Raw genomic sequence first — 14,562 nt, 5'->3', positions numbered from 1 at the left:
AAGCTGCAGCCGCCGGCCCACGCCATAGCCACAGCAATGTGGGACCCAAGCCACGTCTGCAGCACACACCACAGCTCATGGCAATGCCGGATCCCCAATCCACTGAGCAAGGCCAGGGACTGAACCCGCAACCCCATGGTTCCCAGTCAGATTTGTTAACCACTGAGCCATGATGGGAACTCCCTATTTTTTCTTTCATATTGAAAATCAACAATACCAAATCTGTCTTTCCCTCCACATTTTATTACATGCTTCAGCTGTGGCCATTAATGCAAATCATAGCTCCATATTACATGGATCAATAAGCCTAACACTTTTATGTTTGAATTCATGTGAAAACTATCTTGCTTAAATACATGACAAAGAGAATAAAATCGTTTAGAGAAAAAAGTAAAAATTTATAGTTTTGAGCTTGAGAGATCATTGTTCTATCAAGGAACTCTTTATTAGGAAATATTTCACAGGAAGCAGAACTTGCAAAAATTCAAACAAAAGAAATATAAATGGAATAATATTATATATATATTTCACCTAAAATCTTTTTCCCACTCATTTTCAAGAAAAGTATGAAGTGGTGCACCTTAATCTAAAAAGACTAAAGTACACGTCCAGATCGATAAATCATGAATAAAAGTAAAATACGTAAAAAGAACACTGCAGTTGATATGAGCAATGAGTGTAAAAGTGTAGACAAATGAAATCTTTCCCTTACCTCATAAAATATAACGAATAGCTGTTTTAATATGTAGCTCACCTCATTGAAAAGACTAAAAGAGAATCCAATAGCTATTTAAACTGGCTGGCATCATTCTCCAGAATTCCTTGTCAGAGGAGATGCTGAGGATTGTAATTTGGTTTTATTTTAATACATCTATGGTCATTAATAGAATTTTCAGTTAAAGGCTAAAATCTCAGGCTTTCAACTAGTGTGTGCGTGCATGCGTGTGTAAATATAAGAGTTTTGTGAAATGTTCACTTTAATGTCCAAATATTTTGCATGAAAGCTTATCCCACTGAATTACTATATGTATAGATTTCCTTATATAATAATTTACATTAGACAAAATGTAAGATTTAAAGTGATGTAAAATAGGTAGAGTGACTTCCTCAACGTTTTGTAACCTCTCTTTCTTTACCTAATGGGCTCAGCTATGCAACCAATAACTGATATATAATTTATACCACTGAATTCCAAGGGAAATGTTGTCTACACATCAGCAATTGTTTGCAAAAATAATTTATTTCTTAAATTAGCCCACATTAGGACAAATTTACAAATGCTCCTGGGCTCTCAGTTGTTCAAAGTATGAACGAACACGCAAAAGAGAACTCTGATTATAAAATATAACAAGAACATTTGCAAATTTTAATGAGCTTGCTGTTTCCATGCCAACTTCTGCTGAATCTGGAAATCATTAAAATAATTTTCTCACAATTTATTTCTTTCCATTGGGTTATATCCATTCCCTTTTCACAGGCAATACATTCAGTACTAAATGAGTAGTGTATTCATCAGCGCTAAAGAGAAAGGTAAGGGTTAAGTAAATAAGAACATCAAATTAATATCCAGGACTAAATGCTTTAGCAGAGCCAAAGAATCTGTTTAATCATTCAAGTCAACAAAGGTTAAGATAATAAAATAAACTTCTAAATGCTTTCCTTTTCTGGAACTTAATCTGTCTTGCCGAAGATGTTTTTAAGATGCTATCAGTTTTGCATAGTCCCAGCTGCTATGAAAATTTACTTGAATACACTGGGAAGAGAAAAGAGCTTTATGAAAATAGTTAAGCAGAGCTCCTGGGTGGCTTATTGAAACTGTGAGAGCTCAGGAATCATTTCAAACCAGCTGTTGGCTGATGATATTGAGACCAAATAACCACTAAATCTTTTACTTATCAGGCCTCGGTGTTATTTGGCAAGGTGATGGTAGCCAACTGATTAGAAGATTAATTTATAGTCAAAAGATAACTTGATGATGTTTGTTCCTTTTACTGCCTAAGTTTGATTAACAAATTTACTGCAATTTCAGAACAATGTAATACCTTAATTTAAAAAGACAGTATTAAGCATTAAAATAGCTGTGCTTATTTTTAAGGCTAAATTTAAATCACTAAGATAGAGAAAGGAAACCTATGCCATTAATATCAAAGCCAGCCATTAATATCAAATATCATGTGATTCATGATGTGAGCAGAGGCCCTTATGAACTGGGGAACAAGTCTCTTTAATAATGAAGAGAGTGAGTTCCCATTGTGGTGCAGGGGAAGTGAATCCAACTAGTAACCATGAGGTTTCCGGCTGGATTCCTGGCCTTGCTCAGTGGGTTAAGGATCCAGCATTGCTGTGAACTATGGTGTAGGTCACAGACAAGGCCCAGATACTGCCTTGCTGTGGCTGTGGCTTAGGCAGCAGCTGTGGCTCTGATTTGACCTCTAGCCTGGGAACCTCTATATGCCTCAAGTGTGGCCCTAAAGCAAAAAAAAAAAAAAAAATAGAGATTAGGAGAAGCAGTGGGTGCAGACGACAATGGGGAAATCCTGCAAAGTCTTGAGTCTTTTACACTTGACATTCAGGTTTGGTTACAGATCAAGACATATAACTCAATCTTTTGCAAGGAGAAGCTCAGAATAAAAGCAGAATCAACAAAATGCCTTGTAGAACATATAATCACACCATTAAAAGTCTTTCGTCTTTTTTTTTTTGGTCTTTTATCTTTTTAGAGCTGCACCCACGGCATATGGAGTTTCCCAGGCTAGGGGTCAAATTGGAGCTGTTGCTGCTGGCCTACGCCACAGCCAAAGCAACGCCAGATCCCAGCTGCGTCTGAGACCTACACCTACACCTACATCTACATGGCAATGCTAGATCCTTAAACCACTGAGCGAGGCCAGGGGTCCAACCTGCAACCTAATGCTTCCTAGTCGGATTTAATTCCGCTGCGCCATGACAGGAACTCCTAATCACACCATTATGAACTGCAGAAAACAGACTTCATTCATTTGGTGATTGTGAAGAAAAAAATCACTTACAGCAAAATACTGGGATCTCGATTTTCAAATTGGTGCTCTTGAGTTGAGAAGTAAAATTGTATCATAACACGCTAACTGGGTATTCTGATGTGCCCTGGGTAGGGGTCAGCCCTGCCCTGCCTCCTCATACTCCGTGCAGAGAAGTTCTAGGATGTTACTGAATGGAGTTCGTCCTTTCCTTTGCCTTTAGGAAGGCTGAGATCGCATGCATTGTAGACGGTGACTATCATGATTGCAAAGGAAAAAGATGCACCTATTTTCGTTTGTGCTCCTCAACTTTTTCAGGCTGATTCACAGAGACGTGAGATCTTAAAGTTGAAAAGGGTCCTAGCAGCCCATGTGGAGGCAGCCTGGCATTGTGGAAAGTGGGCAGAACTTGACATTTGTGTTTGACTTCCAGCATTGTCTTTTGGCAGATGTGTGTGAAAGAACTAGAGCAAGACACGTGACATGTGTGAGCTCAATCTTCATCAGAAAAAAAAAAGTCATATTAAAATTAGTGCTTCTAACTCACTTCTGAGTTACTTCTGAAGACAAATTACAAAAAATGTAATTTGCGAGTACTGACGTTCAAATCGGGCTCTGTGTTCTTGGGCAAAATACTTAAACTTTCTAAATCTTCATTTTCTCATCTATTAAATGGAAATGATAAAGACCTATTTCATAGAGTTGTTAAAATAATACATGTCTTTATGGAGTGGTTGGTATATTTCAGAACTCAATAAAAATTATTTATCATTATTACTGATGTTATAAATTGAGCCATGGATATTTCTGTAACCCCTATTGATGACTATACCAACTACCTTACTGATGGAGAAGTGGCGTGATCCACTCGGAGAAGCACAAAGCAGAGGCTATGTTTGAAGCCCGTTTCTACCACTTACAAATTATGTGAACTGGGCAAGTTACTTTACCCCAGATTCTTCATCTGAAACTTGAGGGGAGTAATCAGTTATGATCTGTTGACGGCTTATTATTATAGGTTTTTCATACATTATTTTATTTAATCCACCTCATAACCATAAAGACAGATAGTGGCAGAGTTAGAATTTGATCCCCGTCCAGCCTGACCCCAGCCCATGTGGATATAATCATCTCACTTGATTGCATTCACTTCTCCTATTTTTCTTCCCTGATAATCCACTTTGCTGAACCCTAGTAAGGCTTATAGAGGATGTGTGTAACTTACCTATAAAGGTGTTCTGGAAATTGCAAGATGCTAAGTTATTAGCAATTATAATTATTTTATGAGGTATTATTTCTCAAGTCCAACTTTCCTTCAGTCTAAGAATCCCCCTTCAACTCCCTTATGGAGGATCCCCAATCTCTGCTTGGAACACAGAGTAAAGTCTTAGCCTCAAAATTCTGTAATACAAACCTATGAGGATGAAATGAAGAAAACTGAGCCTGGACATGGTAACTGACAGCACAGAAAAAGCACTCTCCTGACTGTGCAGCCTAAAGGCCTCCCTGCTGAATTGCAATGTTTGACTGCAAAAATGAATTGAAGGTTAATGGCAAATCTGTAATGACATCTCCCCAAGAATCAAGGAGGGAAGGGCAGTTCTAATGTCAGGATGCATTCATCTGTGGAAATCTAACCCTTTTTATCTTGTAAAAGAAAGCCAAATGGTATCCACGGTTGTTATATTATACTTAAAATTGTAGGCTTGAAATTGGCTCAATGTACACTGACAGAAAGCTCACGCCAAAGAAGTTAGCCGTTTCTCCTGCATTAAATCATATGCCATCAACAGCATTCAAAGAGAGTCAACTTTCTTACCACTCACTTTTAACTTCTTGCAATCTGACTTTGTCTCACTACTGAACAAAATGCATCCCCTTACTATCTTGAGACTCCAGAACACCACCTCCAAAAGTTTTTTTTTTTTTTTTAATAGATCTCATCCCTGTGGCTTTCTTATTAAGAACATTTTGTTGGCCATCCTCACTTTTTCCAAAAAAGTAATTCTGCCATATTTTTCAAACACTGCAGTGTCCTAGTTTTTCCTTCGAGTGCTCACTCTCTTTTCCAACTCTCCTTCTCATCCCACTTCCTCAATGTGGACATTTCTAAAGTGGTTCTATATTCACTATTTCACCCCTCATCTTTCTATTTCTATGATTTCAGTTCTTACTCTTTGACAGTTCAGCTATGAAACTGTCATCTCCAGTTGTGCCACCTCAGAATTCTAGTCTCATATTTCCAACTATCTGCTACATTATTCCAATGAAATAGTTCATCGAGATCACAAAATCCATGTACCTAAAACTCAACGTACCATTTATCCTTCTGACTTGCTTCTGGCCCACTTTATCAAGGAATCAAGCCATAAACCTCATCTCTACCTTTATCTTCTTTTTCAATTTCAGCCCCTACATCCAATATGCTACAAGACTTGGATTGAATTTCACCTCCGTATCTTTTAATTTTACTCCCTGAGTGCTTTTCTTTTTCTTTTTTAAATTTAACATGATCACCACTCTACCCATGGTCACAGATTTTGGATGTAAATCCAATATAGATCAAATTCATCTCTCACCTTCTGCTTCAAGACTTCACTTTTGTTGATTTCTCCTCTATGTGTCATCCTTGGTTTTCTCTCTCTGTCTGCCAGGTTTTTGCTTAGTACTTGTGGCAAACTCTCTTGGTGAGATAACCCAACTTTCCTTTTCAACCTCATTGACAACATAGAGCTTTCTCTAATAGTCAGGTGACCCCTTTGGAATTTCTGCTCTGGCTCACTAATTTAGCCCTCTTCACTGCTGAGCTTCTCATTCTGACACTGAGCTTTCTGCTCAGTATGACTATACCTCCAAGTGATACCTGATGTTCCAGGCTAAGCCAGCCCATCTCTTCTTCTCACCTCTGTCACTAAGGACTGAACATTATCCTTATAGCTTAGACTTTTATGACCTTGTGCAGGTGACTGACCTAGTTTCCTGATCTACTTGGTCTCCCTGCTTTCAGGCTCTTCCAATTCCTTTCCATACTGGACACATTACCATATAGATTCTCATAAAGAATGTTTGGTAATAACACCAAGCAGTCTTGTGGTAACATACATCAAATAACAGACTTAAAAATCCTCAATGGTTCCTTATTGCCTACCACACTAGACATTTAAAATATTCTATGGTGTAACTTCAATTAAAAAAAAATTTGTCTTGGGTGTTTCCTAGTAGCCTAGTGGTTTCTCTGCTGCTTCCCAGGTTCAATCCCTGGACAGGGAACTGAGGTCTCATATCAAGCTACTGCATATTGTGGAAAAAAAAATTCAGTCTTATATAATACAACTTTTCTGTATTTAACCTATTTCCTTGGCAAACGAAATGTTATTTTTTTTAAATGAATTCTGTCATTTCCTGCTTATATAACATTGTTCAAACTATTTCTTCTTCCTAGAATTTTTAATGTCTTGCTCTTCATCTTATCTTTTAAAGATTACCCATTGATCAAGTCCTAGATCAAGTGTCACCTTTTCTACAGTTTTCAGTGATTATTTACAATGGAGGTGTGTTCACTAATCCAGCATCTCTTTATATGGTTGTTTAAGGCATGTGACATACAACATGGTTTTCTTATTCAGGCACCCATGAAAGTATCAGCTCCTTGAAGGCAGTAATAATGAAATAACATTTTATTCTAACATTCAACAAATATTCATTTAGTCCTTACTGTTCTAAGTGACGGAGGTGTGAATAGGACAGACAAAGTCCTTGCCCTCATGGAGTTCTTGTTTTAAGAAGGGACATGTTATACAGATAAGAGACAAAGAAATAAATAAACAAAATAAGATTATCTCAGATTTACACTGAGTAATTAGGGAAGTTCTCCCCAAGGAGGTATTTGAGATGAAATCTCAATAAGAAGAATCTGATCACAAGAAGACCACAAGAGAGCAAATGGAAAGTCATCAAGGTGGGAGTGTGTTGTGATTAAAGAACATGTGGAGGGAATTCCCTTGTGGTGTAGAGAGTTAAGGATCAGGTGTTGTCACTGCAGTGGTTTGGGTTACTGCTGTGGTGTGGGTTTGATCTCACATGCTGCCACAGGTGAGCCCTCCCCTTCCCCCCATAAAAAAGGACAACAGGTCAGTGTGGTGGGTGGCAGGGAGACAAGGGCGAGGTTTTAAAGGTCCCTGGAGACCAAGCAAAGTGGTTTGGATTTTCATTCTGAAGTTTAAAAGAGGGAGTAACATAATCTAATTTACAGTATAAAATGATCTCGGGCTGCTATTTAGCAAATGGACTGTACAGGATAAGGCTGGAAGCAAGATTAATTGGAAGACAACTGCAGTAATGGAGTAATATTTTTTATGGAAAAAAATTAATTACTTGGAACAAATGGTAAAAAGTGGAATTCAAAACCTATGGTAGGATGAAAATGGACAGGGTACAAATACAAAGATCTGCATTTTAAAAAAGAGAACCCCTGTCAGCATCAGCCAGAATAGTGCATCCATAGAGGGGGTAGGTAAAGGAATTTTCATTAAAATTGAAGACTTTCCCAGTTCTAACTAACTTTTGATTTTTCAGAAAATACAAAATCTTCATTTTTCTATCTTGATATGTGAATTTCCTAATAAGTAGCTGACACTACTTATATTAAAATTCCAAGAGCAATGACGATTACCTGCTTTGTTTTTAAATTATGAATCTGAGAAAAGACAGGCAATTCAATAAGCTCTCATTCTCACATTCACATGTACTTCCCAGGACATTCACATTTTTACCAATAAAGATTCATCCTGCATTTTGAATTCAATCCAAATTCCTTCAATAAAAGGCAAAATCCAGGTGAAAATGAGATTGGTTTTTTGCCACTTTCCACCTGAAATGCTAAGTGGCCCCTGTATCGTGTGAAACTTGGCCCCAGTCAGTGTGAGAACTGGATGAAATCTGTATGAAAGGCAGTCAGGGTTCGTCAAAGCAGTTCATGAACTTTGGCCACACTTGCAAGGAACCTGGTCCAAGTCTTAGTTTGTAATGCAACATGAAACCAGGTGAATTTCACAGGGTTTCAGGTTTCATCCTGAAACTTTGGCCTAGGTTTATAATCAATCATCACTTTTTGGAACGATGAAAGCCAACACACCTTTTTGAAAATGAGAGCTGCATGCATACTGATGACAGCTAAGCTGTGAATCCCCCCTTCACTTCCTTTGCCAAAAGAAGATTTCTCAGAATGGAAACTGTTTTCCTCTTACCTGGAAAGGGCAAACTGAGTGATTTTGATAGCATGTATAAATAAATGATACTCAATATATGAGGACATGCCACGTGAAATAATCACCACATACAGAGAAAGTGGCTACATTCGATTCATTGAAGGTTATGAGAATTTTATTCCATTCACATCCACGACAGATATCATGATGTTTAATCTCCTTGACCATTCAGATGAGCTTTTAACTAGTCATCAGATAGAATAACTGCCATGAGAAATAGAATGCTCTGAGGCATAATCATTATTTCTATATGAGGAAATGGCTGAAGAATAGAAAGGAAAGTAAACCACAGCATAACTTTGATCTCGTTTAATAAACAGGAAGGATAAGACTACAAACTTTTCAAGTGTGCCTTAACTACATCTTTTGCAATAAAACCTCTACTGCAGTGCAAGAGAATTTCATAATTAACTCCGCACAGTGTGTTTTACAAAAAACCTACACAGTGTCTGTTTTCAACCTGAAAGTTTTAAATGTGCTTTTCCACTGTAAAAAATGACTCTCTTCAACCAAATACTTGCTTTTGTGCATAGCGACATGAGAAAATTGAGAGGTATGTCTGCACAGAGCCACTACATCATTGGAACAGTATGTCTGAACATTTGGGTAATAAGGCACAGATGTGAAGCAGAGGACTTGGCACTACCAAGGTAACAACAAAGCATTCACCATTGTGTTATGATGGTTAAAAAGAGCCACATTTGAGAAGAATAAAAGAATGCCCCTCCGTTCTGGAATTTTAAGTTATATTACACCTCTTATCTGCTTAAAAATCTATAAAGAATTGCAAATAAATATTATTCAAACATAGATGAAGAATAAAAATACAAAATGCACTAATATTTTCATCTATAATACAACATATTTATGCAATAGCACATAAAGTTTAACTGCAGGAAAAGGCCAAATTCAATAGGAATCCACATGGCCTCTGTATTACAAAACAATGCATACAAATCTGAAGGACCCAATAGGTAATGGAAAGGTGGGTGTTGTTGACTTTCAGTAGTGATTCTGGCCCTTAATCAGTAGGGCTAATTATTATAGCATGTCCTACTTACAGGTATCAAGTTAAGATAATGCAACAAGATATACACATTAATCATAATTAAGGCTATTTCAATTATAAGTGGCATGGTATTTAACATTGTCAGCTATTACTAAACCACATGACCCAAAGGCAGATATGAAGCCAGGGCTACTTTAATTCAATGGGTTTGGAGCTGAAAATTAATTTTCTGCCCGATATTGAAAGAATATAACCTACCCGAGGTCCCTGATCGCCTTGTTCTCCCTGTAGAGCAGGAAAATGAGAAGACAGTTTCAGCATAAAGTCTGTAGATGAAGCTCATTAAAACAATCAAAATATAACGCTGTGTAAGTCATGCCAGTATGGATTGCCACTAACTTAATTTGTTTCTGCTACACCTTTTCTTACCTTATCACCTTTTGGACCAGGAGGGCCCTGAAACAGAGAGAGAAAAAAAATATTTTTAACAATTTTTTAAAAATATTGTAGCTTGAATAGATCATCTAGGTTTAGTCAAAAATTCATGCAAAGAGTTGTACCTGTGAATGAAATTTATCAAGGAATTTTAGTTTCTAAACTATAATTGTAACATGGTTAGAATGAAAATGGTATTGTGTGTGTGTATGTATGTAAACAGAAAAGTATGTATCATAAACATATAAATATATAATATGTTGAACAAATTTTCACAAACCTAACACACTTAACTCAAGTAGAACCCAGCTAAAGAAACCCGGGAGCTCCTGCTTGATGTTTCCTTTTTTTTTTTTTTTTCATTTAAAAAAATTTATTGAAGTATAGTTGATTTACAAGGTTGTGGTAATTTCTACTGTACAACAAAGAGATTCAGTTATACATGTACACACATCCATTCTCTTTCACATTCTTTTCCCACATAGATTATCACAGAACATTTTTTTTTACAGAATAAAATACATATATTTAAACACAATACATTCAGACAGATTATCATATCATGGATCTTAAGAAAAAGATTAAGTGTATCCCTCTGGAGAAGTGGAATGGAAAATATGCTGAGACAAATAGGACATTTATTCTATGCTTTATCCCATTTTGTATGGCTTTCATCTTTACTATTTAGTATTATCTATTACATTTCAATTTTTCTTTAAAAATTAGCATTATATTAAAATTGTATATATTATGCAACTAAAATTTATAAAGAAGAAAGCCTTATATACCATTAAATATTTTATATAGCATAATAAAAAATAACTGGTAAGAATAACAAAAATAATACACCCTCTGAAAATAAGTAAAATATAAAATGCATAAATTGGTTAAAAAACAGTGTAACTATATAAATATGTCCTCACAATTTGTATCATCTCATTGATTCTTCAATATAGGCATTACACCATTCTAGGCGATGTGGTAAACAAGACATTATAGACCTTACATTGTACCATGGAGAGAAATTGTTATTAATAATACAATTGTAGAACTGTATTATTTAATTGTACAGTGGCATTATTTAATTATTGTTATCATAAATTCTTTGATGGAGAGGAAATCAGAATCAGATCTAAGAAGACTTCAGCATTCCAAGAATGATGGCAAACGACCCCCTTCATGGTGGATTATGCACTTATTTATTATGAGACATATTTCTTCTCCAGAGATTCCTTGTTTGTGTGTCAATTGAAGATTTTGGGTTTGCAGTTAATCTGAAGTTTTGATATAAGAGTCTATATGTATATGAGATTGTTTTAAATTGTTGTTCTCTTAATTGCAAGTTCATCTCCAGTGTCCTGCATTGTACCCATCTCTTATGAGTTCTGATTTTGGTGGTATAATTGTGCATGGATGATTTCGTATCTTTACTGTATATATACCTTTACTGGTGAGCCTTTGTTTCCTGTTGCTGTCTTTTCTTTTCTGCCTAGAGAAGTTCCTTTAGTATTTGTTGTAAGGCTGGGAAAGGTGGGTGTTGTTGACTTTCAGTAGTGATTCTGGCCCTTAATCAGTAGGGCTAATTATTATAGCATGTCCTACTTACAGGTATCAAGTTAAGATAATGCAACAAGATATACACATTAATCATAATTAAGGCTATTTCAATTATAAGTGGCATGGTATTTAACATTGTCAGCTATTACTAAACCACATGACCCTAGGTTTATAATCAATCATCACTTTCTGGTGAGCCTTGTCACTTGCGGAATTTTTGTTTCCTGTTGCTGTCTTTTCTTTTCTGCCTAGAGAAGTTCCTTTAGTATTTGTTGTAAGGCTGGCTTAGTATTGCTGAATTCTCTCAACTTTTGCTTATCTGTGAAGGTTTTGATTTCTCCTTCAAATCTGAATGAGAGCCTTGCTGGGTAGAGTAATCTTGGTTGGAGGTTTTTTTTTCCTTTCATCACGTTAAGTATATCATGCCACTCCCTTCTGGCCTACAGAGTTTCTGTTGAAAAATCTGCCGATAACCTTATTGGGGTTCCCTTGTATGTTACTTGTTTCTTTTCCCTAGCTGCTTTCAAGATTTTCTCTTTGTCTTTAATTGATGTTTCCTTTTTACTGCTCACCACCAACAGTAATCCCTGTGGTGACCTCTGACAGAATAGTTTACCTGCTTTGTACTTTATATAAATGGAATCATCTGTTATGTGTTTAGCCTCTTTTGTTTAGAATGTGTGAAATTCATGCAAAATTTTGTGTGTACTTGTAGAACGTTTGTCCTTACTGCTTTATAATATGCCACTGTGTAAATAAACCATTATTTACTTGTTTGTTTATCTTACTGTTGATGGCCATTTGTTTCCAGGAGTTTCTAGCTCTTGGTTATTACAAATAGTGCTGCTATAAACATCCCAGCATTATGTCTTTTGGTGAAAAATTGTACATGTTTCTGTTGGGTGTATATCTAAGAATGGAATTGTTACATTATAGAGAATATCTACCTTTGGATTATTAGTAAGAAATTGCCAAATAGTTGTTCAAAGTGGTTCTAACAATCACAGTCCCATCAGCAACATACAAGAATTTTTAGGTCCCCTATATAATCACCAATACCTGTTTTTTCCAGAAGCTCTTGCTTGATGTTTCCTTGTTACCACTCACCACCAACAGTAATCTCTGTGGTGACCTCTGACAGAAGAGTTTATCTGCTTTTGTACTTTATATAAATGGAATCATCCATTATATGTTTAGACTCTTTTGTTTAGTACGTGTGAAATTCTTACAAAATTTTGTGTGTACCTGTAGAACGTTTGTCCTACTGCTATAAGGAGATCTTTTTCATTTTAGATATTCTGGTGGGAAGTACAGTAGCTTCACATATTATTTTAATGTGTACTCCAGTTATTAAAGTTGAACTTCTTCTAATAAGTGCATTGGCCATTTTACATCCACTTTCTTAAGTATCTCTTCATATAATTTTCACTTGAGTTGTCCTGTTATTTCCTAGAGTTCTTTATATATTGTACATTGTATTGATAAAGAAGAGTTCTTTACATACTCTTGACATGAGTCTTTGTCACAAAAGAATTTATTTACTTGTTTATTTATTTAACTTTTCTTTTTTGACTGCACCCATGACATGTGGAAGTTCCTGGGCCAGGGATCGAACATGTGCCATAGCAGTGACCCAAGCTGTTATAGTGACAATGCTGGATCTTTAACCCATGATGCCATGAGGGAACTCCCCCAAAATATATTCTCCCATGCTGCATATTTTGTTTACCTTCTCTTAAAGTCTTAAAGGTGTTTGTTTGTTTACCTTCTCTTAAAGGTTTGTTTTTTGTTTTTGTTTTTTTAGGGCCCGCACCTGTGGCATATGGAAGTTCCCAGGCTAGGGGTTGAACTGGAGCTGCAGCTGCCGGCCTACACCACAGCCACAGCAATGCCAGATCTGAGCCACATCTGCGACCTACACCAGAGCCAAGGACTGAACCCACATCCTCATGGATTCTAGTTGAATTTGTAATCCACTGAGCCACAACTGGAACTCCTAAAGGTGCTTTTGATGAACAGAAGTTCTTGAACTCAATTTAACATTTTTTCTCTTTATAGTTATCTCTTTTAGTGTTCCACTTAAGTAATCTTTGACTCCTCCAAGGTCATAAAGAGGTTTTTCTATGTTTATTCTAAAAGCTAAAAGATTTATTATTTTATATTTCATATTTAGATCTGAATTGATGGAGAATTGATTTTGTGTATAATGTGATGCCAAAGTCAAGATACTTTTTTCCCCATGTGGCTATCAAGTTAACCCAATACCATTTAGTGAAATTGCCTCTTTCCCCATTGTAGTTTGTGCTACCTTTGCCATAAATCAGATGACCATATATACATGGGTCTTTTAGGGAATTTCTATTTTGTTGGACAGCTATCTATTCTTGAGCCACACTGAGATTTTTCTTTACCTTTGAACAAAAATACTGGCTGGAAACACAAATTCTGGAAGCATCAATACTCATTCTCCCACCTTCCCACCCCTTCTTAATGATGAAGTCTTGTCTCAAGAGTCCACCTACTTGAGGAAGTGGAGCATTTCAGTCACCTTCAATCCTTCAGCTTCACCTTTAGTAGGGTTGGGAGACAAGGACAAGTTGGGACAGGAGTAAAGCCAAGGTCCTAGCAAAGTACCCCTTCTGAGGTCTCAGTGGAGACTGCTTTGCACATTATATGGGAATGTAGGAATGTCCCACCTACCAAAATATCTGCTGCTAAATGCAAGTTACAGAGGATCTGTACCAAATTCCCATTCTTAGTTGTGGCACTTCTGCTAACAGGTATGAGGTTATCAAGATATTAATAATAGCAAGAACATGATGTCTTATATTTTGTACATTTTACCATTGACAAAGAACTTTCACTTGTTACTGCATTTAACCTTCTCCCAATCTAATGAGGAAAGTATTATGATATTCCTCTTACAGATGCCAGAAGTAAAACTCAAAGCTTATCAAAGTTAGCTTTCTTGTAAGTGAGTTAGCCAGGATGTTAAGCTGGTCTGTGGGACTAAATGTAGTGGATTGGGATGTTTATGTTGGGACTCAGCTCTAGAACTGGATCCTCAGAAAGGCTGATGGCCTTGTATCTGGTGCCTGCTTTCAACAGGTGCCCTCTCAAATGCCTCTCATTTGCCATTTTCATAATGTCATGGACAGTGGCCTCAAGATCTCAAGTTCAAAGTGCAGTAAAGAGAACTGTGGAGAATCTGGGAGAAGGTAAGGAGGCTAAGATAATGGAATTAACTAGACAAACCCTTTTCTTTCTTACCCCACAAATAATTTTGTCATTAAAAAGG

The 14,562-nt window shown here is 36.5% G+C and overlaps 1 protein-coding gene across 1 annotated transcript in view; it reads right to left on the bottom strand.

Annotated features, from left to right (window-relative positions):
- COL25A1 (collagen type XXV alpha 1 chain) overlaps nt 1-14,562 on the bottom strand; it is a 441,616-nt gene that overhangs the window by 137,996 nt on the left and 289,058 nt on the right. The window contains exons 6-7 of the mRNA XM_047799010.1: nt 9,702-9,728; nt 9,531-9,557 (exon numbers count right to left, since the gene is read on the bottom strand). Coding sequence (XP_047654966.1) covers nt 9,531-9,557; nt 9,702-9,728 — 54 coding nt within the window. The remainder of the gene's footprint in view (nt 1-9,530; nt 9,558-9,701; nt 9,729-14,562) is intronic.

Source organism: Phacochoerus africanus, chromosome 10, assembly GCF_016906955.1.
Source record: "Phacochoerus africanus isolate WHEZ1 chromosome 10, ROS_Pafr_v1, whole genome shotgun sequence".
NCBI classification, from domain to species: Eukaryota; Metazoa; Chordata; class Mammalia; order Artiodactyla; family Suidae; genus Phacochoerus; species Phacochoerus africanus.
The sequence above is the reverse complement of the archived record's forward strand: the minus strand, read 5'-3'. Positions and strand labels throughout refer to the sequence as shown.